The 26305-nt window shown below is 40.3% G+C and overlaps 2 protein-coding genes and 2 pseudogenes across 2 annotated transcripts; all 4 read right to left on the bottom strand.

Moving 5' to 3' along the window:
• Nucleotides 1-1843: 1843 nt before the first annotated feature.
• On the bottom strand, nucleotides 1844-5348 carry LOC122048637 (annotated as a pseudogene).
• A 2620-nt stretch (nucleotides 5349-7968) lies between these two features.
• LOC122048636 (subtilisin-like protease 4) lies at nucleotides 7969-10185 on the bottom strand. The gene has a single exon (XM_042610178.1). It carries the CDS (start codon nucleotides 10183-10185, stop codon nucleotides 7969-7971), a length of 2217 nt encoding a protein of 738 aa, XP_042466112.1.
• A 3907-nt stretch (nucleotides 10186-14092) lies between these two features.
• On the bottom strand, nucleotides 14093-16311 carry LOC122048635 (annotated as a pseudogene).
• Nucleotides 16312-20216: 3905 nt separating this feature from the next.
• On the bottom strand, nucleotides 20217-22436 carry LOC122048634 (subtilisin-like protease 4). Its single transcript, XM_042610177.1, has one exon. It carries the CDS (start codon nucleotides 22434-22436, stop codon nucleotides 20217-20219), a length of 2220 nt encoding a protein of 739 aa, XP_042466111.1.
• Between the last annotated feature and the right edge of the window lie 3869 nt (nucleotides 22437-26305).

Here is a 26305-nt window from a genome sequence, read left to right as displayed (position 1 = left end):
GAGAAAATGGTAGAGAATGTGTGATGAGAGAGAATGAGGAGAGACAATGTGATGATAGAATGAGGAGAGAGAAAGTATAATTCGAGAGAAAGTCTGATGAAAAAATGAGGAGAGAATGAAGAGAAAGAAAATGATGAGAGAGAGTGTGTGATTAAAGAGAAAATGGTAGAGAATTTGTGATGAGAGAGAATGAGGAGAGAGAAAGTATATTGAGAGAGAAAATGTGATGATAAATGAGGAGAGAGAAAATATGATGATAAATGAGGAGAGAGAAATATGATGAGATAGAAAGTATGATGGAAAAAATGAGAGAACGAAGAGAGAGAAAATGATGGGAGAGAGTGTGTGTGTGTGATGAGAGAGAATATAGAGAGAAAATGATGAGAGAGAGTGTGTGTGTGTGATGAGAGAGAATAAGGAGAGAGAAAGTATATTGAGAGAGAAAATGTAATGAAAGAATGAGGAGAGAAAATAAGGAGAGAGTGAAATGAAAGAAAAATTGAACATATATACTAAGGGTATTTTCGTCCAAAACTTAATTCTCATTCCCATTCTCTCAAACCCCAAGTTTTTTGATTTCATTCCAAAATCTTGATTCCATTCCCATTAACCAAACACAAGTTTAGAAATGAATCCATTCCCTCATTCCCAAACATCTAAACCAAACGCCACCGAAGTTTGTTTGTATTTACAAATCGTACTTTATCTTATTATTTTTGTGCTTGTGATTTAGATCAATAAGTGGTTTCTCCACCACCAGAAAAGTTTCAGATAGGAGAAAAACTAGTGGGTGGGCGGCTCTCGTACTTAAGCCTTTGACGTATTGACCCTGGGGGTTAGGAACCAAGTAAATCCGCATATCTGTTTTCGTTCATTATTGTTTTTATTATATACCATTGCAACTAACTTTGATAGAACGGACACGACAAAATGAGTCAAAGAAAAGCGACGAGTTAATATTCACCCCCTCTATCGACGCCACCGGTCTTATTGTTACTTGAGGACTATAGAGAAGACAGCGTGCCGAGAGGATGACGTCGGCGATCAGGGAGAGAGATCAGTGAGATAGGGGAAAAGTCGGGCTGGAAAAACCCAAAATTTGCAAAATTAATGACTGAAATTTAATTATGTCGCTAATTAGAGATGAAATTTCATTTCTGTGGCAAATTTTATGATGAATTTTATTTTTCGTCAATAATTTTGCGACGGAATTAAACTTTCATCGCTAAATAAGGGACATAAACAATTAGCAATGGAAATTTAATGACAGAATATTAATTACGTCACTAAGTTGTGGGCTAAATAATATTCGGTCACTAAAAGTTGGATTGTTAATTGTAGGTTTTCTTGTAATGTAGAAAAAGTATGTAGTTATGCGAATAAGATATGACAAAAATATATGAAAATGTATTGACTCTAAATCCCCACTTGAGTCGATTAAATGAGCTAAATATATTGAGATGCGAGCCAAATATGTTACGTGATTCAATCATTCAAAGTGACAAAGCATGGTGAAAGATGAGATTGATTATGCCCACAAAAGTAGATCAAATAGATTAGGCAATAATTTCTAAAGAGTAAGAATGTTAAAGTAAAATAAGGTAGCATGATCTATTGTTCAAGAGAGCCAAGAGATATTGTAAAATTATTTTAATAGTATAAGAAATAATTACAAATAAAACAGACATGAATTATAATTTAAAATTTTTACAAAATGAAAAAAAGGGATAAATGCTTGTCCATGCAATATTCATAAATTTAGATGTATATACATGAATAAGAATATGATAATTAATATACATATGGGGAATTAATAGCTTCCTTTGCTTTATATAAATCATCATCACTCCAGGATGATGGAGATTGGACTTCTGACCACACTCCTCGCCTGGGAAACCCACATCAATTGCCCTTCAACAGTCGGTGACGACGCCCCATAGTCACTCCTTCGCTTGAAACTAATCTTGAAGCTCTTCTTTTCATTAACCTTCTCGAAGGTTAAGCTTCTCGGAACTACACGTGCCGAAACCACGTCGGGCACGTCTAACTTTGCGTAGTAAGTCGCTGCTGCCTTGCCGACGTTGGTCACGGTCCTTGTGAAGGTCACCGTCCTTGCCTCATTCGTCGGCAGTTGGACGGTGATGGAAGGATAGTTGAGCTCTCCTTCTGGGATGCTCTTGATCGACGAGCAGTTGATTTGGCGGTGGACGATGATTCTCACGTCGGAGACACTGTAGCCAAGGCCGCAAAGGTATGGATAATAGTCCGTCGGAGAGATGTCATAGATGAGTCCCGGGTCAAGGACCTTTAGAGGCATGACGTGGCCGGCTCCCACCGCGAAGAGGTCGGCTGGAAGGTTCCTCTCGTCAAAGATGGGGTTGTTGGTGTTATCTTTTACGTAGGCCGTCGTCATTATGGCAGATTTGATAGCTGCGGGCGACCAGTCGGGATGGGCTTTCTTGATAAGGGCGGCGATGCCGGAGAGATGGGGGCAGGACATGGAGGTGCCGGAGATGACATTGAATTTTTGTGTGTTCCAAGCAGCAAGGACGCTGACACCAGGGCCGGTGATGTCGGGCTTGAGGATCCCCGGTGTATTTTGGCTAGGCCCACGGGAGGAGAACGAAGTTATCGCCGGAGAGTGGGGCACATGGGTAATGGTGCCTTTGAAGACAATGGTGGCCGTCGGGAGGGAGGATGAGTTGATGTAAGCCTTGATCTTATGTCCAAAGGCATAGGGAATGTGCGACGCCGGCAGTACGTGGAGATCGGCGATAGTGCTGTAGCCGTCTTTCGGTGCATTGACAAGCACCATGCTGCCACCGGCTTGCTTGACGACTTCCCCCTTCTCGATCCGCCCGTTGATGCCGCGGTCACAGAGCACAATCTTTCCCTTCACGTCGATACCGTTAAGGGAACCGTTGAGACATAAGGTGGAAGCGCCGCCAGGGAACACGAGAGGATACTTCTTCGATGAGAATCCCTGCGGCTGGTAGATGCTCTCGCCGTGGAACTCGCTGCCGTCGCCAAGCTTTACGGTGGCCAAGAACTCACGGTCCATAGTGCTGGCCGCCACAGTGAGTAACCATGGCGCGTCATTGGATACGGTGGAATTAAACGGCCCCGAGTTGCCGGCCGAGCAGCTGACGAAGACTCCCTTACGCATGGCGTTAAAACCGCCGATCGCAATTGGGTCGCGGTAGAATGGACTAGGGTCACTACCGAGCGAGATTGAAAGCACATCCACACCGTCCTCCACTGCGGCGTCCATCCCAGCGAGTATGTCGTGCGCCTGACACTCGTCATTCGCGCAAACCTTATAAATGGCGAGATGCGCAAGGGGGGCCACTCCACCGGCCACTCCCGGCTAGCCCGTATACATTAGCGCGCGGCGGTGCTAGACGTGTGAGTACCGTGGCCATCGTTATCAATAAGCGAATCCATCGATCCGTTCCCGGACCGATTATAGTTGACGAAGGATCGGGCACCGATGAGCTTATTGTTACAGAACTGCTCGGTCGATGACGACACGTTCCCTAAGTCGCAACGTCCCTTCCACTTGGGTGGAGGAGGCGGCATGCCGCGGTCACTATACGAAGGGTGGCCAGGGGTGATGCCGGAGTCAAGGACGCCTATGATGACGCCTTCCCCCATGTTGGTCGCGTTCCACACACTGTGAGTGCGGTGGCGCAGCCCCAAAAACAGGGGCGTGTGGGTGGTCAACGGACGGTAAACCAAGCTCGGAACGGCGCGCACAAACCAGTCGACCTTCGAAATGGCCGCCACATCCCTCTCCGTCAGCATCGCCGAGAAGCCGGTCATGACATTCCGATAGGAGTGTATAACCCGCGACGCCGCATCATCTTCTTGGATCTCTAATGTTCCGGCCAAAAGGAAGGTGTAGTAGTCTCCATCATACGCGGAAACATCCGGTTGATCTTCGACGTGAACAATGTATGCTTTAAGCTCTTAGTCGCGAAGCAGCCCCTTTAGCTAACAAGAGAAAAGAAACAAAGAGAAAGAAGAAAAAGATGGAGGTCATTGGTGCAGTAATTGAACGTTATCTTTTCCTTGTGGATGATTTACAGAAGAGAAGAGGTGCTTATTTATAGTCTCCAATTAGCAACTACTCGGTATGTGATTTGTTATTTTTGGTTTAATTTGACAACAAATTAGAAAAACTTACTATAATTGTCAAAACTTAAGCATTATGATCCGTGGTTTTGAATATCTCTCTTGTCCTTGTGGATGATATACGGAAGAGGAGGTGATTATTTATAATTATAGCAACCAACTCACATTCGTTAATGATTCGGTGTTTGATCTTGTAGTTTCCTTCGATTTGGCGACAACTAAGGATAATCCAATTAGCAATGTGATTTATTATTTTTGTTTAATTTGACAAGAAATTAGGAAACCCTATTATTCATTAATTGTCGAAACTAAAGCATATCGAAATGTGTGTTTGAAAATCAAAATAAAAATAGAAGGAAGTACAGTACTTTTCAAACTTCCTCGTGGTTTACTTTTGTTTTTTAAATGTGCTTTTATTTTTTTAATGATTCGGGTGGGTATATTTCGCTAGATTAATTTTGAAGATAGATAGTTTTTTTTTTCTTAATTCACCTATTAGGTAAATCGAAAGCAAGACTTATCTACATTTAGAAGTTAATCACTACTTAGTTATTTGTCCCATTTAATATTTAAATTTTAAATCTCTTTATGCTCCTCTAAATTTATTACTACACTATATATTTTTAATTGATTTTTTCAATTTTATTTTCTTGATAATTTATGTGTCAGAGTTTTCTATAACTAATTTTGAAGATAGACTACTACTAATATTTTTTTGGGATAATCTAGATGTTCTAGCATTGCTCGACTTGGAAGTAAGCGATTGTCATGACCCGAAGATTTTCTTCTCTATAGCAGGGATAGTCGTCTTGCTCGGACAATATTTGTCACCGTATAAAAAATTATAAATAACATCCTCGAGGGTATGTGCACCAGATTGTACAAACATAAATATGTAATTGTTTTTTTAGCATAAAGGATAAGTTATTATAAGAATCAATAAAAGGGAAATTGAGTAAAGACTATATTTTTCCTCCAGATTAATAAAAGCTATATGAACAAATATGAATTATTATAAGAAACAATAGCCCACTTTAGAGGATATCAGTAAATGATATATATAATATACAGTATTTTTTGGATTAACACTCTACTTTGTATTTTGTAACCCACAAAGTTGGGGCAAGTATGAATCTTAGTATGAATTTTAGATAAAGGAGAAGAATTGACAATAAGAAGGGAAAATCATAATCACACATTTGCTTGCCATCCATCTAGCAAATCGGACTAGAATCAACCTCAAATCAATCGATCTAGGAGGGGTGCGTTGCGCTGTGCTCGGGACTTCTAGATCAGTCGTTAACTAAGGTGGCGTTTGGTTCTCTCCTAGGAATCGGAATGGAAATGGGTGTCATAGTATTGTGGAATGGGAATGGGTATGAGCTTGGGTATCATTCTTAAAAATAATGTTTGGTTAGTTGAATATTTTCAATCGGAATGAACCTAAATTTTCTTTTTTACCCTTAGAGGAACATAAGAGAAAAAAATTAGATGGAAGAGAAAGTTGAATGTGAGAGAAACATATGATGAGAGAGAAAGTGTGATGAGAAAAAATAAAGAGAGGGAAAGTGTGATGAGAGAAAATGAGGAGAGAGAACGTGATAGGAGAGATTGAAAATAGAAAAAGTATGATGAGAGAGAAAGAGTGATGGGAAAGAAATGAAGAGCGAGAAAGTATGATGAGAGAAAATGAGAGATTGAGGAGAAAAAGTAAGATGAGAAAATATGATGAGAGAGAAAGTGTGATGGGAAAAAATAAAAAAAGAGAAAGTGTGATGAGAGAAAATGAGAAGAGAGTGTGATGGAAGAGAGAGAAGATGTGATGAGAGAAAATGTAGAGAGAGTATGGTAAGAGAGATTGAGAAGAGAGCAAGTATGATGAGAGAGAAAGTATGAAGAAAAAATGAGGAGGGAATGAAGAGAGAGAAAATGATGAGAGAGAGTGTGTGATGAGAGAGAATATAGAGAGAAAATGGTAGAGAATGTGTGATGAGAGAGAATGAGGAGAGACAATGTGATGATAGAATGAGGAGAGAGAAAGTATAATTCGAGAGAAAGTCTGATGAAAAAATGAGGAGAGAATGAAGAGAAAGAAAATGATGAGAGAGAGTGTGTGATTAGAGAGAAAATGGTAGAGAATTTGTGATAAGAGAGAATGAGGAGATGATAAATGAGGAGAGAGAAAATATGATGATAAATGAGGAGAGAGAAAATATGATGATAAATGAGGAGAGAGAAGATATGATGATAGAAGAGGAGAGAGAAAATATGATGAGAGAGAAAGTATGATGGAAAAAATGAGAGAACGAAGAGAGAGAAAATGATGGGAGAGAGTGTGTGTGTGATGAGAGAGAATATAGAGAGAAAATGATGAGAGAGAGTGTGTGTGTGTGATGAGAGAGAATAAGGAGAGAGAAAGTATATTGAGAGAGAAAATGTAATGAAAGAATGAGGAGAGAAAATAAGGAGAGAGTGAAATGAAAGAAAAATTGAGCATATATACTAAGGGTATTTTCGTCCAAAACTTAATTCTCATTCCCATTCTCTCAAACCCCAAGTTTTTTGATTTCATTCCAAAATCTTGATTCCATTCCCATTAACCAAACACAAGTTTAGAAATGAATCCATTCCCTCATTCCCAAACATCTAAACCAAACGCCACCGAAGTTTGTTTGTATTTACAAATCGTACTTTATCTTATTATTTTTGTGCTTGTGATTTAGATCAATAAGTGGTTTCTCCACCACCAGAAAAGTTTCAGATAGGAGAAAAACTAGTGGGTGGGCGGCTCTCGTACTTAAGCCTTTGACGTATTGACCCTGGGGGTTAGGAACCAAGTAAATCCGCATATCTGTTTTCGTTCATTATTGTTTTTATTATATACCATTGCAACTAACTTTGATAGAACGGACACGACAAAATGAGTCAAAGAAAAGCGACGAGTTAATATTCACCCCCTCTATCGACGCCACCGGTCTTATTGTTACTTGAGGACTATAGAGAAGACAGCGTGCCGAGAGGATGACGTCGGTGATCGGGGAGAGAGATCAGTGAGATAGGGGAAAAGTCGGGCTGGAAAAACCCAAAATTTGCAAAATTAATGACTGAAATTTAATTATGTCGCTAATTAGAGATGAAATTTCATTTCTGTGGCAAATTTTATGATGAATTTTATTTTTCGTCAATAATTTTGCGACGGAATTAAACTTTCATCGCTAAATAAGGGACATAAACAATTAGCAATGGAAATTTAATGACAGAATATTAATTACGTCACTAAGTTGTGGGCTAAATAATATTCGGTCACTAAAAGTTGGATTGTTAATTGTAGGTTTTCTTGTAATGTAGAAAAAGTATGTAGTTATGCGAATAAGATATGACAAAAATATATGAAAATGTATTGACTCTAAATCCCCACTTGAGTCGATTAAATGAGCTAAATATATTGAGATGCGAGCCAAATATGTTACGTGATTCAATCATTCAAAGTGACAAAGCATGGTGAAAGATGAGATTGATTATGCCCACAAAAGTAGATCAAATAGATTAGGCAATAATTTCTAAAGAGTAAGAATGTTAAAGTAAAATAAGGTAGCATGATCTATTGTTCAAGAGAGCCAAGAGATATTGTAAAATTATTTTAATAGTATAAGAAATAATTACAAATAAAACAGACATGAATTATAATTTAAAATTTTTACAAAATGAAAAAAAAAGGATAAATGCTTGTCCATGCAATATTCATAAATTTAGATGTATATACATGAATAAGAATATGATAATTAATATACATATGGGGAATTAATAGCTTCCTTTGCTTTATATAAATCATCATCACTCCAGGATGATGGAGATTGGACTTCTGACCACACTCCTCGCCTGGGAAACCCACATCAATTGCCCTTCAACAGTCGGTGACGACGCCCCATAGTCACTCCTTCGCTTGAAACTAATCTTGAAGCTCTTCTTTTCATTAACCTTCTCGAAGGTTAAGCTTCTCGGAACTACACGTGCCGAAACCACGTCGGGCACGTCTAACTTTGCGTAGTAAGTCGCTGCTGCCTTGCCGACGTTGGTCACGGTCCTTGTGAAGGTCACCGTCCTTGCCTCATTCGTCGGCAGTCGGACGGTGATGGAAGGATAGTTGAGCTCTCCTTCTGGGATGCTCTTGATCGACGAGCAGTTGATTTTGCGGTGGACGATGATTCTCACATCGGAGACACCGTAGCCAAGGCCGCAAAGGTATGGATGATAGTCCGTCGGAGAGATGTCGTAGATGAGTCCCGGGTCAAGGACCTTTAGAGGCATGACGTGGCCGGCTCCCACCGCGAAGAGGTCGGCTGGAAGGTTCCTCTCGTCAAAGATGGGGTTGTTGGTGTTATCTTTTACGTAGGCCGTCGTCATTATGGCAGATTTGATAGCTGCGGGCGACCAGTCGGGATGGGCTTTCTTGATAAGGGCGGCGATGCCGGAGAGATGGGGGCAGGACATAGAGGTGCCGGAGATGACATTGAATATTTGTGTGTTCCAAGCAGCAAGGACGCTGACACCAGGGCCGGTGATGTCGGGCTTGAGGATCCCCGGTGTATTTTGGCTAGGCCCACGGGAGGAGAAGGAAGTTATCGCCGGAGAGTGGGGCACATGGGTAATGGTGCCTTTGAAGACAATGGTGGCCGTCGGGAGGGAGGATGAGTTGATGTAAGCCTTGATCTTATGTCCAAAGGCATAGGGAATGTGCGACGCCGGCAGTACGTGGAGATCGGCGATAGTGCTGTAGGCGTCTTCGGTGCATTGACAAGCACCATGCCAGCGCCACTGCTTGCTTGACGACTTCCCCTTCTCGATCCGCCCGTTGATGCCGCGGTCACAGAGCACAATCTTTCCCTTCACGTCGATACCGTTAAGGGAACCGTTGAGACATAAGGTGGAAGCGCCGCCAGGGAACACGAGAGGATACTTCTTCGATGAGAATCCCTGCGGCTGGTAGATGCTCTCGCCGTGGAACTCGCTGCCGTCGCCAAGCTTTACGGTGGCCAAGAACTCACGGTCCATAGTGCTGGCCGCCACAGTGAGTAACCATGGCGCGTCATTGGATACGGTGGAATTAAACGGCCCCGAGTTGCCGGCCGAGCAGCTGACGAAGACTCCCTTACGCATGGCGTTAAAACCGCCGATCGCAATTGGGTCGCGGTAGAATGGACTAGGGTCACTACCGAGCGAGATTGAAAGCACATCCACACCGTCCTCCACTGCGGCGTCCATCCCAGCGAGTATGTCGTGCGCCTGACACTCGTCATTCGCGCAAACCTTATAAATGGCGAGATGCGCAAGGGGGGCCACTCCAGCTGCCACTCCCCTGGCTAGCCCGTACACATTAGCGCGCTTCACGAATGCTCCGGCGGCGGTGCTAGACGTGTGAGTACCGTGGCCATCGTTATCAATAGGCGAATCCATCGATCCGTTCCCGGACCGATTATAGTTGACGAAGGATCGGGCGCCGATGAGCTTATTGTTACAGAACTGCTCGGTCGATGACGACACGTTCCCTAAGTCGCAACGTCCCTTCCACTTGGGTGGAGGAGGCGGCATGCCGCGGTCACTATACGAAGGGTGGCCAGGGGTGATGCCGGAGTCAAGGACGCCTATGATGACGCCTTCCCCCATGTTGGTCGCGTTCCACACACTGTGAGTGCGGTGGCGCAGCCCCAAAAACAGGGGCGTGTGGGTGGTCAACGGACGGTAAACCAAGCTCGGAACGGCGCGCACAAACCAGTCGACCTTCGACATGGCCGCCACATCCCTCTCCGTCAGCATCGCCGAGAAGCCGGTCATAACATTCCGATAGGAGTGTATAACCCGCGACGCCGCATCATCTTCTTGGATCTCTAATGTTCCGGCCAAAAGGAAGGTGTAGTAGTCTCCATCATACGCGGAAACATCCGGTTGATCTTCGACGTGAACAATGTATGCTTTAAGCTCTTCGTCGCAGGCAGCCCCTTTAGCGAACAAGAGAAAAGAAACAAAGAGAAAGAAGAAAAAGATGGAGGTCATTGGTGCAGTAATTGAACGTTATCTTTTCCTTGTGGATGATTTACAGAAGAGAAGAGGTGCTTATTTATAGTCTCCAATTAGCAACTACTCGGTATGTGATTTGTTATTTTTGGTTTAATTTGACAACAAATTAGAAAAACTTACTATAATTGTCAAAACTTAAGCATTATGATCCGTGGTTTTGAATATCTCTCTTGTCCTTGTGGATGATATACGGAAGAGGAGGTGATTATTTATAATTATAGCAACCAACTCACATTCGTTAATGATTCGGTGTTTGATCTTGTAGTTTCCTTCGATTTGGCGACAACTAAGGATAATCCAATTAGCAATGTGATTTATTATTTTTGTTTAATTTGACAAGAAATTAGGAAACCCTATTATTCATTAATTGTCGAAACTAAAGCATATCGAAATGTGTGTTTGAAAATCAAAATAAAAATAGAAGGAAGTACAGTACTTTTCAAACTTCCTCGTGGTTTACTTTTGTTTTTTAAATGTGCTTTTATTTTTTTAATGATTCGGGTGGGTATATTTCGCTAGATTAATTTTGAAGATAGATAGTTTTTTTTTTCTTAATTCACCTATTAGGTAAATCGAAAGCAAGACTTATCTACATTTAGAAGTTAATCACTACTTAGTTATTTGTCCCATTTAATATTTAAATTTTAAATCTCTTTATGCTCCTCTAAATTTATTACTACACTATATATTTTTAATTGATTTTTTCAATTTTATTTTCTTGATAATTTATGTGTCAGAGTTTTCTATAACTAATTTTGAAGATAGACTACTACTAATATTTTTTTGGGATAATCTAGATGTTCTAGCATTGCTCGACTTGGAAGTAAGCGATTGTCATGACCCGAAGATTTTCTTCTCTATAGCAGGGATAGTCGTCTTGCTCGGACAATATTTGTCACCGTATAAAAAATTATAAATAACATCCTCGAGGGTATGTGCACCAGATTGTACAAACATAAATATGTAATTGTTTTTTTAGCATAAAGGATAAGTTATTATAAGAATCAATAAAAGGGAAATTGAGTAAAGACTATATTTTTCCTCCAGATTAATAAAAGCTATATGAACAAATATGAATTATTATAAGAAACAATAGCCCACTTTAGAGGATATCAGTAAATGATATATATAATATACAGTATTTTTTGGATTAACACTCTACTTTGTATTTTGTAACCCACAAAGTTGGGGCAAGTATGAATCTTAGTATGAATTTTAGATAAAGGAGAAGAATTAACAATAAGAAGGGAAAATCATAATCACACATTTGCTTGCCATCCATCTAGCAAATCGGACTAGAATCAACCTCAAATCAATCGATCTAGGAGGGGTGCGTTGCGCTGTGCTCGGGACTTCTAGATCAGTCGTTAACTAAGGTGGCGTTTGGTTCTCTCCTAGGAATCGGAATGGAAATGGGTGTCATAGTATTGTGGAATGGGAATGGGTATGAGCTTGGGTATCATTCTTAAAAATAATGTTTGGTTAGTTGAATATTTTCAATCGGAATGAACCTAAATTTTCTTTTTTACCCTTAGAGGAACATAAGAGAAAAAATTAGATGGAAGAGAAAGTTGAATGTGAGAGAAACATATGATGAGAGAGAAAGTGTGATGAGAAAAAATGAAGAGAGGGAAAGTGTGATGAGAGAAAATGAGGAGAGAGAACGTGATAGGAGAGATTGAAAATAGAAAAAGTATGATGAGAGAGAAAGAGTGATGGGAAAGAAATGAAGAGCGAGAAAGTATGATGAGAGAAAATGAGAGATTGAGGAGAAAAAGTAAGATGAGAAAATATGATGAGAGAGAAAGTGTGATGGGAAAAAATAAAAAGAGAGAAAGTGTGATGAGAGAAAATGAGAAGAGAGTGTGATGGAAGAGAATGAAGAGAGAGAAGATGTGATGAGAGAAAATGTAGAGAGAGTATGGTAAGAGAGATTGAGAAGAGAGCAAGTATGATGAGAGAGAAAGTATGAAGAAAAAATGAGGAGGGAATGAAGAGAGAGAAAATGATGAGAGAGAGTGTGTGATGAGAGAGAATATAGAGAGAAAATGGTAGAGAATGTGTGATGAGAGAGAATGAGGAGAGACAATGTGATGATAGAATGAGGAGAGAGAAAGTATAATTCGAGAGAAAGTCTGATGAAAAAATGAGGAGAGAATGAAGAGAAAGAAAATGATGAGAGAGAGTGTGTGATTAAAGAGAAAATGGTAGAGAATTTGTGATGAGAGAGAATGAGGAGAGAGAAAGTATATTGAGAGAGAAAATGTGATGATAAATGAGGAGAGAGAAAATATGATGATAAATGAGGAGAGAGAAATATGATGAGATAGAAAGTATGATGGAAAAAATGAGAGAACGAAGAGAGAGAAAATGATGGGAGAGGGTGTGGGTGTGATGAGAGAGAATATAGAGAGAAAATGATGAGAGAGAGTGTGTGTGTGTGATGAGAGAGAATAAGGAGAGAGAAAGTATATTGAGAGAGAAAATGTAATGAAAGAATGAGGAGAGAAAATAAGGAGAGAGTGAAATGAAAGAAAAATTGAGCATATATACTAAGGGTATTTTCGTCCAAAACTTAATTCTCATTCCCATTCTCTCAAACCCCAAGTTTTTTGATTTCATTCCAAAATCTTGATTCCATTCCCATTAACCAAACACAAGTTTAGAAATGAATCCATTCCCTCATTCCCAAACATCTAAACCAAACGCCACCGAAGTTTGTTTGTATTTACAAATCGTACTTTATCTTATTATTTTTGTGCTTGTGATTTAGATCAATAAGTGGTTTCTCCACCACCAGAAAAGTTTCAGATAGGAGAAAAACTAGTGGGTGGGCGGCTCTCGTACTTAAGCCTTTGACGTATTGACCCTGGGGGTTAGGAACCAAGTAAATCCGCATATCTGTTTTCGTTCATTATTGTTTTTATTATATACCATTGCAACTAACTTTGATAGAACGGACACGACAAAATGAGTCAAAGAAAAGCGACGAGTTAATATTCACCCCCTCTATCGACGCCACCGGTCTTATTGTTACTTGAGGACTATAGAGAAGACAGCGTGCCGAGAGGATGACGTCGGCGATCAGGGAGAGAGATCAGTGAGATAGGGGAAAAGTCGGGCTGGAAAAACCCAAAATTTGCAAAATTAATGACTGAAATTTAATTATGTCGCTAATTAGAGATGAAATTTCATTTCTGTGGCAAATTTTATGATGAATTTTATTTTTCGTCAATAATTTTGCGACGGAATTAAACTTTCATCGCTAAATAAGGGACATAAACAATTAGCAATGGAAATTTAATGACAGAATATTAATTACGTCACTAAGTTGTGGGCTAAATAATATTCGGTCACTAAAAGTTGGATTGTTAATTGTAGGTTTTCTTGTAATGTAGAAAAAGTATGTAGTTATGCGAATAAGATATGACAAAAATATATGAAAATGTATTGACTCTAAATCCCCACTTGAGTCGATTAAATGAGCTAAATATATTGAGATGCGAGCCAAATATGTTACGTGATTCAATCATTCAAAGTGACAAAGCATGGTGAAAGATGAGATTGATTATGCCCACAAAAGTAGATCAAATAGATTAGGCAATAATTTCTAAAGAGTAAGAATGTTAAAGTAAAATAAGGTAGCATGATCTATTGTTCAAGAGAGCCAAGAGATATTGTAAAATTATTTTAATAGTATAAGAAATAATTACAAATAAAACAGACATGAATTATAATTTAAAATTTTTACAAAATGAAAAAAAGGGATAAATGCTTGTCCATGCAATATTCATAAATTTAGATGTATATACATGAATAAGAATATGATAATTAATATACATATGGGGAATTAATAGCTTCCTTTGCTTTATATAAATCATCATCACTCCAGGATGATGGAGATTGGACTTCTGACCACACTCCTCGCCTGGGAAACCCACATCAATTGCCCTTCAACAGTCGGTGACGACGCCCCATAGTCACTCCTTCGCTTGAAACTAATCTTGAAGCTCTTCTTTTCATTAACCTTCTCGAAGGTTAAGCTTCTCGGAACTACACGTGCCGAAACCACATCGGGCACGTCTAACTTTGCGTAGTAAGTCGCTGCTGCCTTGCCGACGTTGGTCACGGTCCTTGTGAAGGTCACCGTCCTTGCCTCATTCGTCGGCAGTCGGACGGTGATGGAAGGATAGTTGAGCTCTCCTTCTGGGATGCTCTTGATCGACGAGCAGTTGATTTTGCGGTGGACGATGATTCTCACATCGGAGACACTGTAGCCAAGGCCGCAAAGGTATGGATGATAGTCCGTCGGAGAGATGTCGTAGATGAGTCCCGGGTCAAGGACCTTTAGAGGCATGACGTGGCCGGCTCCCACCGCGAAGAGGTCGGCTGGAAGGTTCCTCTCGTCAAAGATGGGGTTGTTGGTGTTATCTTTTACGTAGGCCGTCGTCATTATGGCAGATTTGATAGCTGCGGGCGACCAGTCGGGATGGGCTTTCTTGATAAGGGCGGCGATGCCGGAGAGATGGGGGCAGGACATAGAGGTGCCGGAGATGACATTGAATATTTGTGTGTTCCAAGCAGCAAGGACGCTGACACCAGGGCCGGTGATGTCGGGCTTGAGGATCCCCGGTGTATTTTGGCTAGGCCCACGGGAGGAGAAGGAAGTTATCGCCGGAGAGTGGGGCACATGGGTAATGGTGCCTTTGAAGACAATGGTGGCCGTCGGGAGGGAGGATGAGTTGATGTAAGCCTTGATCTTATGTCCAAAGGCATAGGGAATGTGCGACGCCGGCAGTACGTGGAGATCGGCGATAGTGCTGTAGCCGTCTTTCGGTGCATTGACAAGCACCATGCCGGCGCCACCGGCTTGCTTGACGACTTCCCCCTTCTCGATCCGCCCGTTGATGCCGCGGTCACAGAGCACAATCTTTCCCTTCACGTCGATACCGTTAAGGGAACCGTTGAGACATAAGGTGGAAGCGCCGCCAGGGAACACGAGAGGATACTTCTTCGATGAGAATCCCTGCGGCTGGTAGATGCTCTCGCCGTGGAACTCGCTGCCGTCGCCAAGCTTTACGGTGGCCAAGAACTCACGGTCCATAGTGCTGGCCGCCACAGTGAGTAACCATGGCGCGTCATTGGATACGGTGGAATTAAACGGCCCCGAGTTGCCGGCCGAGCAGCTGACGAAGACTCCCTTGCGCATGGCGTTAAAACCGCCGATCGCAATTGGGTCGCGGTAGAATGGACTAGGGTCACTACCGAGCGAGATTGAAAGCACATCCACACCGTCCTCCACTGCGGCGTCCATCCCAGCGAGTATGTCGTGCGCCTGACACTCGTCATTCGCGCAAACCTTATAAATGGCGAGATGCGCAAGGGGGGCCACTCCAGCGCCACTCCCCTGGCTAGCCCGTACACATTAGCGCGCTTCACGAATGCTCCGGCGGCGGTGCTAGACGTGTGAGTACCGTGGCCATCGTTATCAATAGGCGAATCCATCGATCCGTTCCCGGACCGATTATAGTTGACGAAGGATCGGGCGCCGATGAGCTTATTGTTACAGAACTGCTCGGTCGATGACGACACGTTCCCTAAGTCGCAACGTCCCTTCCACTTGGGTGGAGGAGGCGGCATGCCGCGGTCACTATACGAAGGGTGGCCAGGGGTGATGCCGGAGTCAAGGACGCCTATGATGACGCCTTCCCCCATGTTGGTCGCGTTCCACACACTGTGAGTGCGGTGGCGCAACCCCAAAAACAGGGGCGTGTGGGTGGTCAACGGACGGTAAACCAAGCTCGGAACGGCGCGCACAAACCAGTCGACCTTCGACATGGCCGCCACATCCCTCTCCGTCAACATCGCCGAGAAGCCGGTCATAACATTCCGATAGGAGTGTATAACCCGCGACGCCGCATCATCTTCTTGGATCTCTAATGTTCCGGCCAAAAGGAAGGTGTAGTAGTCTCCATCATACGCGGAAACATCCGGTTGATCTTCGACGTGAACAATGTATGCTTTAAGCTCTTCGTCGCAGGCAGCCCCTTTAGCGAACAAGAGAAAAGAAACAAAGAGAAAGAAGAAAAAGATGGAGGTCATTGGTGCAGTAATTGAACGTTATCTTTTCCTTGTGGATGATTTACAGAAGAGAAGAGGTGCTTATTTATAGTCTCCAATTAGCAACTACTCGGTATGTGATTTGTTATTTTTGGTTTAATTTGACAACAAATTAGAAAAACTTACTATAATTGTCAAAACTTAAGCATTATGATCCGTGGTTTTGAATATCTCTCTTGTCCTTGTGGATGATATACGGAAGAGGAGGTGATTATTTATAATTATAGCAACCAACTCACATTCGTTAATGATTCGGTGTTTGATCTTGTAGTTTCCTTCGATTTGGCGACAACTAAGGATAATCCAATTAGCAATGTGATTTATTATTTTTGTTTAATTTGACAAGAAATTAGGAAACCCTATTATTCATTAATTGTCGAAACTAAAGCATATCGAAATGTGTGTTTGAAAATCAAAATAAAAATAGAAGGAAGTACAGTACTTTTCAAACTTCCTCGTGGTTTACTTTTGTTTTTTAAATGTGCTTTTATTTTTTTAATGATTCGGGTGGGTATATTTCGCTAGATTAATTTTGAAGATAGATAGTTTTTTTTTTCTTAATTCACCTATTAGGTAAATCGAAAGCAAGACTTATCTACATTTAGAAGTTAATCACTACTTAGTTATTTGTCCCATTTAATATTTAAATTTTAAATCTCTTTATGCTCCTCTAAATTTATTACTACACTATATATTTTTAATTGATTTTTTCAATTTTATTTTCTTGATAATTTATGTGTCAGAGTTTTCTATAACTAATTTTGAAGATAGACTACTACTAATATTTTTTTGGGATAATCTAGATGTTCTAGCATTGCTCGACTTGGAAGTAAGCGATTGTCATGACCCGAAGATTTTCTTCTCTATAGCAGGGATAGTCGTCTTGCTCGGACAATATTTGTCACCGTATAAAAAATTATAAATAACATCCTCGAGGGTATGTGCACCAGATTGTACAAACATAAATATGTAATTGTTTTTTTAGCATAAAGGATAAGTTATTATAAGAATCAATAAAAGGGAAATTGAGTAAAGACTATATTTTTCCTCCAGATTAATAAAAGCTATATGAACAAATATGAATTATTATAAGAAACAATAGCCCACTTTAGAGGATATCAGTAAATGATATATATAATATACAGTATTTTTTGGATTAACACTCTACTTTGTATTTTGTAACCCACAAAGTTGGGGCAAGTATGAATCTTAGTATGAATTTTAGATAAAGGAGAAGAATTAACAATAAGAAGGGAAAATCATAATCACACATTTGCTTGCCATCCATCTAGCAAATCGGACTAGAATCAACCTCAAATCAATCGATCTAGGAGGGGTGCGTTGCGCTGTGCTCGGGACTTCTAGATCAGTCATTAACTAAGGTGGCGTTTGGTTCTCTCCTAGGAATCGGAATGGAAATGGGTGTCATAGTATTGTGGAATGGGAATGGGTATGAGCTTGGGTATCATTCTTAAAAATAATGTTTGGTTAGTTGAATATTTTCAATCGGAATGAACCTAAATTTTCTTTTTTACCCTTAGAGGAACATAAGAGAAAAAAATTAGATGGAAGAGAAAGTTGAATGTGAGAGAAACATATGATGAGAGAGAAAGTGTGATGAGAAAAAATAAAGAGAGGGAAAGTGTGATGAGAGAAAATGAGGAGAGAGAACGTGATAGGAGAGATTGAAAATAGAAAAAGTATGATGAGAGAGAAAGAGTGATGGGAAAGAAATGAAGAGCGAGAAAGTATGATGAGAGAAAATGAGAGATTGAGGAGAAAAAGTAAGATGAGAAAATATGATGAGAGAGAAAGTGTGATGGGAAAAAATAAAAGAGAGAAAGTGTGATGAGAGAAAATGAGAAGAGAGAGTGTGATGGAAGAGAGAGAGAGAAGATGTGATGAGAGAAAATGTAGAGAGAGTATGGTAAGAGAGATTGAGAAGAGAGCAAGTATGATGAGAGAGAAAGTATGAAGAAAAAATGAGGAGGAATGAAGAGAGAGAAAATGATGAGAGAGAGTGTGTGATGAGAGAGAATATAGAGAGAAAATGGTAGAGAATGTGTGATGAGAGAGAATGAGGAGAGACAATGTGATGATAGAATGAGGAGAGAGAAAGTATAATTCGAGAGAAAGTCTGATGAAAAAATGAGGAGAGAATGAAGAGAAAGAAAATGATGAGAGAGAGTGTGTGATTAAAGAGAAAATGGTAGAGAATTTGTGATGAGAGAGAATGAGGAGAGAGAAAGTATATTGAGAGAGAAAATGTGATGATAAATGAGGAGAGAGAAAATATGATGATAAATGAGGAGAGAGAAATATGATGAGATAGAAAGTATGATGGAAAAAATGAGAGAACGAAGAGAGAGAAAATGATGGGAGAGAGTGTGTGTGTGTGATGAGAGAGAATATAGAGAGAAAATGATGAGAGAGAGTGTGTGTGTGTGATGAGAGAGAATAAGGAGAGAGAAAGTATATTGAGAGAGAAAATGTAATGAAAGAATGAGGAGAGAAAATAAGGAGAGAGTGAAATGAAAGAAAAATTGAGCATATATACTAAGGGTATTTTCGTCCAAAACTTAATTCTCATTCCCATTCTCTCAAACCCCAAGTTTTTTGATTTCATTCCAAAATCTTGATTCCATTCCCATTAACCAAACACAAGTTTAGAAATGAATCCATTCCCTCATTCCCAAACATCTAAACCAAACGCCACCGAAGTTTGTTTGTATTTACAAATCGTACTTTATCTTATTATTTTTGTGCTTGTGATTTAGATCAATAAGTGGTTTCTCCACCACCAGAAAAGTTTCAGATAGGAGAAAAACTAGTGGGTGGGCGGCTCTCGTACTTAAGCCTTTGACGTATTGACCCTGGGGGTTAGGAACCAAGTAAATCCGCATATCTGTTTTCGTTCATTATTGTTTTTATTATATACCATTGCAACTAACTTTGATAGAACGGACACGACAAAATGAGTCAAAGAAAAGCGACGAGTTAATATTCACCCCCTCTATCGACGCCACCGGTCTTATTGTTACTTGAGGACTATAGAGAAGACAGCGTGCCGAGAGGATGACGTCGGCGATCGGGGAGAGAGATCAGTGAGATAGGGGAAAAGTCGGGCTGGAAAAACCCAAAATTTGCAAAATTAATGACTGAAATTTAATTATGTCGCTAATTAGAGATGAAATTTCATTTCTGTGGCAAATTTTATGATGAATTTTATTTTTCGTCAATAATTTTGCGACGGAATTAAACTTTCATCGCTAAATAAGGGACATAAACAATTAGCAATGGAAATTTAATGACAGAATATTAATTACGTCACTAAGTTGTGGGCTAAATAATATTCGGTCACTAAAAGTTGGATTGTTAATTGTAGGTTTTCTTGTAATGTAGAAAAAGTATGTAGTTATGCGAATAAGATATGACAAAAATATATGAAAATGTATTGACTCTAAATCCCCACTTGAGTCGATTAAATGAGCTAAATATATTGAGATGCGAGCCAAATATGTTACGTGATTCAATCATTCAAAGTGACAAAGCATGGTGAAAGATGAGATTGATTATGCCCACAAAAGTAGATCAAATAGATTAGGCAATAATTTCTAAAGAGTAAGAATGTTAAAGTAAAATAAGGTAGCATGATCTATTGTTCAAGAGAGCCAAGAGATATTGTAAAATTATTTTAATAGTATAAGAAATAATTACAAATAAAACAGACATGAATTATAATTTAAAATTTTTACAAAATGAAAAAAAGGGATAAATGCTTGTCCATGCAATATTCATAAATTTAGATGTATATACATGAATAAGAATATGATAATTAATATACATATGGGGAATTAATAGCTTCCTTTGCTTTATATAAATCATCATCACTCCAGGATGATGGAGATTGGACTTCTGACCACACTCCTCGCCTGGGAAACCCACATCAATTGCCCTTCAACAGTCGGTGACGACGCCCCATAGTCACTCCTTCGCTTGAAACTAATCTTGAAGCTCTTCTTTTCATTAACCTTCTCGAAGGTTAAGCTTCTCGGAACTACACGTGCCGAAACCACGTCGGGCACGTCTAACTTTGCGTAGTAAGTCGCTGCTGCCTTGCCGACGTTGGTCACGGTCCTTGTGAAGGTCACCGTCCTTGCCTCATTCGTCGGCAGTCGGACGGTGATGGAAGGATAGTTGAGCTCTCCTTCTGGGATGCTCTTGATCGACGAGCAGTTGATTTTGCGGTGGACGATGATTCTCACATCGGAGACACTGTAGCCAAGGCCGCAAAGGTATGGATGATAGTCCGTCGGAGAGATGTCGTAGATGAGTCCCGGGTCAAGGACCTTTAGAGGCATGACGTGGCCGGCTCCCACCGCGAAGAGGTCGGCTGGAAGGTTCCTCTCGTCAAAGATGGGGTTGTTGGTGTTATCTTTTACGTAGGCCGTCGTCATTATGGCAGATTTGATAGCTGCGGGCGACCAGTCGGGATGGGCTTTCTTGATAAGGGCGGCGATGCCGGAGAGATGGGGGCAGGACATAGAGGTGCCGGAGATGACATTGAATATTTGTGTGTTCCAAGCAGCAAGGACGCTGACACCAGGGCCGGTGATGTCGGGCTTGAGGATCCCCGGTGTATTTTGGCTAGGCCCACGGGAGGAGAAGGAAGTTATCGCCGGAGAGTGGGGCACATGGGTAATGGTGCCTTTGAAGACAATGGTGGCCGTCGGGAGGGAGGATGAGTTGATGTAAGCCTTGATCTTATGTCCAAAGGCATAGGGAATGTGCGACGCCGGCAGTACGTGGAGATCGGCGATAGTGCTGTAGCCGTCTTTCGGTGCATTGACAAGCACCATGCCGGCGCCACCGGCTTGCTTGACGACTTCCCCCTTCTCGATCCGCCCGTTGAGGCCGCGGTCACAGAGCACAATCTTTCCCTTCACGTCGATACCGTTAAGGGAACCGTTGAGACATAAGGTGGAAGCGCCGCCAGGGAACACGAGAGGATACTTCTTCGATGAGAATCCCTGCGGCTGGTAGATGCTCTCGCCGTGGAACTCGCTGCCGTCGCCAAGCTTTACGGTGGCCAAGAACTCACGGTCCATAGTGCTGGCCGCCACAGTGAGTAACCATGGCGCGTCATTGGATACGGTGGAATTAAACGGCCCCGAGTTGCCGGCCGAGCAGCTGACGAAGACTCCCTTGCGCATGGCGTTAAAACCGCCGATCGCAATTGGGTCGCGGTAGAATGGACTAGGGTCACTACCGAGCGAGATTGAAAGCACATCCACACCGTCCTCCACTGCGGCGTCCATCCCAGCGAGTATGTCGTGCGCCTGACACTCGTCATTCGCGCAAACCTTATAAATGGCGAGATGCGCAAGGGGGGCCACTCCAGCGGCCACTCCCCTGGCTAGCCCGTACACATTAGCGCGCTTCACGAATGCTCCGGCGGCGGTGCTAGACGTGTGAGTACCGTGGCCATCGTTATCAATAGGCGAATCCATCGATCCGTTCCCGGACCGATTATAGTTGACGAAGGATCGGGCGCCGATGAGCTTATTGTTACAGGACTGCTCGGCCGATGACGACACGTTCCCTAAGTCGCAACGTCCCTTCCACTTGGGTGGAGGAGGCGGCATGCCGCGGTCACTATACGAAGGGTGGCCAGGGGTGATGCCGGAGTCAAGGACGCCTATGATGACGCCTTCCCCCATGTTGGTCGCGTTCCACACACTGTGAGTGCGGTGGCGCAGCCCCAAAAACAGGGGCGTGTGGGTGGTCAACGGACGGTAAACCAAGCTCGGAACGGCGCGCACAAACCAGTCGACCTTCGACATGGCCGCCACATCCCTCTCCGTCAGCATCGCCGAGAAGCCGGTCATAACATTCCGATAGGAGTGTATAACCCGCGACGCCGCATCATCTTCTTGGATCTCTAATGTTCCGGCCAAAAGGAAGGTGTAGTAGTCTCCATCATACGCGGAAACATCCGGTTGATCTTCGACGTGAACAATGTATGCTTTAAGCTCTTCGTCGCAGGCAGCCCCTTTAGCGAACAAGAGAAAAGAAACAAAGAGAAAGAAGAAAAAGATGGAGGTCATTGGTGCAGTAATTGAACGTTATCTTTTCCTTGTGGATGATTTACAGAAGAGAAGAGGTGCTTATTTATAGTCTCCAATTAGCAACTACTCGGTATGTGATTTGTTATTTTTGGTTTAATTTGACAACAAATTAGAAAAACTTACTATAATTGTCAAAACTTAAGCATTATGATCCGTGGTTTTGAATATCTCTCTTGTCCTTGTGGATGATATACGGAAGAGGAGGTGATTATTTATAATTATAGCAACCAACTCACATTCGTTAATGATTCGGTGTTTGATCTTGTAGTTTCCTTCGATTTGGCGACAACTAAGGATAATCCAATTAGCAATGTGATTTATTATTTTTGTTTAATTTGACAAGAAATTAGGAAACCCTATTATTCATTAATTGTCGAAACTAAAGCATATCGAAATGTGTGTTTGAAAATCAAAATAAAAATAGAAGGAAGTACAGTACTTTTCAAACTTCCTCGTGGTTTACTTTTGTTTTTTAAATGTGCTTTTATTTTTTTAATGATTCGGGTGGGTATATTTCGCTAGATTAATTTTGAAGATAGATAGTTTTTTTTTTCTTAATTCACCTATTAGGTAAATCGAAAGCAAGACTTATCTACATTTAGAAGTTAATCACTACTTAGTTATTTGTCCCATTTAATATTTAAATTTTAAATCTCTTTATGCTCCTCTAAATTTATTACTACACTATATATTTTTAATTGATTTTTTCAATTTTATTTTCTTGATAATTTATGTGTCAGAGTTTTCTATAACTAATTTTGAAGATAGACTACTACTAATATTTTTTTGGGATAATCTAGATGTTCTAGCATTGCTCGACTTGGAAGTAAGCGATTGTCATGACCCGAAGATTTTCTTCTCTATAGCAGGGATAGTCGTCTTGCTCGGACAATATTTGTCACCGTATAAAAAATTATAAATAACATCCTCGAGGGTATGTGCACCAGATTGTACAAACATAAATATGTAATTGTTTTTTTAGCATAAAGGATAAGTTATTATAAGAATCAATAAAAGGGAAATTGAGTAAAGACTATATTTTTCCTCCAGATTAATAAAAGCTATATGAACAAATATGAATTATTATAAGAAACAATAGCCCACTTTAGAGGATATCAGTAAATGATATATATAATATACAGTATTTTTTGGATTAACACTCTACTTTGTATTTTGTAACCCACAAAGTTGGGGCAAGTATGAATCTTAGTATGAATTTTAGATAAAGGAGAAGAATTAACAATAAGAAGGGAAAATCATAATCACACATTTGCTTGCCATCCATCTAGCAAATCGGACTAGAATCAACCTCAAATCAATCGATCTAGGAGGGGTGCGTTGCGCTGTGCTCGGGACTTCTAGATCAGTCATTAACTAAGGTGGCGTTTGGTTCTCTCCTAGGAATCGGAATGGAAATGGGTGTCATAGTATTGTGGAATGGGAATGGGTATGAGCTTGGGTATCATTCTTAAAAATAATGTTTGGTTAGTTGAATATTTTCAATCGGAATGAACCTAAATTTTCTTTTTTACCCTTAGAGGAACATAAGAGAAAAAATTAGATGGAAGAGAAAGTTGAATGTGAGAGAAACATATGATGAGAGAGAAAGTGTGATGAGAAAAAATAAAGAGAGGGAAAGTGTGATGAGAGAAAATGAGGAGAGAGAACGTGATAGGAGAGATTGAAAATAGAAAAAGTATGATGAGAGAGAAAGAGTGATGGGAAAGAAATGAAGAGCGAGAAAGTATGATGAGAGAAAATGAGAGATTGAGGAGAAAAAGTAAGATGAGAAAATATGATGAGAGAGAAAGTGTGATGGGAAAAAATAAAAAGAGAGAAAGTGTGATGAGAGAAAATGAGAAGAGAGTGTGATGGAAGAGAATGAAGAGAGAGAAGATGTGATGAGAGAAAATGTAGAGAGAGTATGGTAAGAGAGATTGAGAAGAGAGCAAGTATGATGAGAGAGAAAGTATGAAGAAAAAATGAGGAGGGAATGAAGAGAGAGAAAATGATGAGAGAGAGTGTGTGATGAGAGAGAATATAGAGAGAAAATGGTAGAGAATGTGTGATGAGAGAGAATGAGGAGAGACAATGTGATGATAGAATGAGGAGAGAGAAAGTATAATTCGAGAGAAAGTCTGATGAAAAAATGAGGAGAGAATGAAGAGAAAGAAAATGATGAGAGAGAGTGTGTGATTAAAGAGAAAATGGTAGAGAATTTGTGATGAGAGAGAATGAGGAGAGAGAAAGTATATTGAGAGAGAAAATGTGATGATAAATGAGGAGAGAGAAAATATGATGATAAATGAGGAGAGAGAAATATGATGAGATAGAAAGTATGATGGAAAAAATGAGAGAACGAAGAGAGAGAAAATGATGGGAGAGAGTGTGTGTGTGATGAGAGAGAATATAGAGAGAAAATGATGAGAGAGAGTGTGTGTGTGTGATGAGAGAGAATAAGGAGAGAGAAAGTATATTGAGAGAGAAAATGTAATGAAAGAATGAGGAGAGAAAATAAGGAGAGAGTGAAATGAAAGAAAAATTGAGCATATATACTAAGGGTATTTTCGTCCAAAACTTAATTCTCATTCCCATTCTCTCAAACCCCAAGTTTTTTGATTTCATTCCAAAATCTTGATTCCATTCCCATTAACCAAACACAAGTTTAGAAATGAATCCATTCCCTCATTCCCAAACATCTAAACCAAACGCCACCGAAGTTTGTTTGTATTTACAAATCGTACTTTATCTTATTATTTTTGTGCTTGTGATTTAGATCAATAAGTGGTTTCTCCACCACCAGAAAAGTTTCAGATAGGAGAAAAACTAGTGGGTGGGCGGCTCTCGTACTTAAGCCTTTGACGTATTGACCCTGGGGGTTAGGAACCAAGTAAATCCGCATATCTGTTTTCGTTCATTATTGTTTTTATTATATACCATTGCAACTAACTTTGATAGAACGGACACGACAAAATGAGTCAAAGAAAAGCGACGAGTTAATATTCACCCCCTCTATCGACGCCACCGGTCTTATTGTTACTTGAGGACTATAGAGAAGACAGCGTGCCGAGAGGATGACGTCGGCGATCAGGGAGAGAGATCAGTGAGATAGGGGAAAAGTCGGGCTGGAAAAACCCAAAATTTGCAAAATTAATGACTGAAATTTAATTATGTCGCTAATTAGAGATGAAATTTCATTTCTGTGGCAAATTTTATGATGAATTTTATTTTTCGTCAATAATTTTGCGACGGAATTAAACTTTCATCGCTAAATAAGGGACATAAACAATTAGCAATGGAAATTTAATGACAGAATATTAATTACGTCACTAAGTTGTGGGCTAAATAATATTCGGTCACTAAAAGTTGGATTGTTAATTGTAGGTTTTCTTGTAATGTAGAAAAAGTATGTAGTTATGCGAATAAGATATGACAAAAATATATGAAAATGTATTGACTCTAAATCCCCACTTGAGTCGATTAAATGAGCTAAATATATTGAGATGCGAGCCAAATATGTTACGTGATTCAATCATTCAAAGTGACAAAGCATGGTGAAAGATGAGATTGATTATGCCCACAAAAGTAGATCAAATAGATTAGGCAATAATTTCTAAAGAGTAAGAATGTTAAAGTAAAATAAGGTAGCATGATCTATTGTTCAAGAGAGCCAAGAGATATTGTAAAATTATTTTAATAGTATAAGAAATAATTACAAATAAAACAGACATGAATTATAATTTAAAATTTTTACAAAATGAAAAAAAGGGATAAATGCTTGTCCATGCAATATTCATAAATTTAGATGTATATACATGAATAAGAATATGATAATTAATATACATATG

The sequence above is a fragment of the Zingiber officinale genome, chromosome 2B (genome assembly GCF_018446385.1).
Source record: "Zingiber officinale cultivar Zhangliang chromosome 2B, Zo_v1.1, whole genome shotgun sequence".
Lineage (NCBI taxonomy): Eukaryota > Viridiplantae > Streptophyta > Magnoliopsida > Zingiberales > Zingiberaceae > Zingiber > Zingiber officinale.
Note: the sequence above shows the minus strand (reverse complement) of the source record. Positions and strands in the feature narration are given on the sequence as shown.

Excerpts from the sequence above, each read along its gene's own strand:
- LOC122048636 (XM_042610178.1), bottom strand. The coding sequence starts at position 10,185 with ATGACCTCCATCTTTTTCTTCTTTCTCTTTGTTTCTTTTCTCTTGTTC.
- LOC122048634 (XM_042610177.1), bottom strand. The coding sequence starts at position 22,436 with ATGACCTCCATCTTTTTCTTCTTTCTCTTTGTTTCTTTTCTCTTGTTC.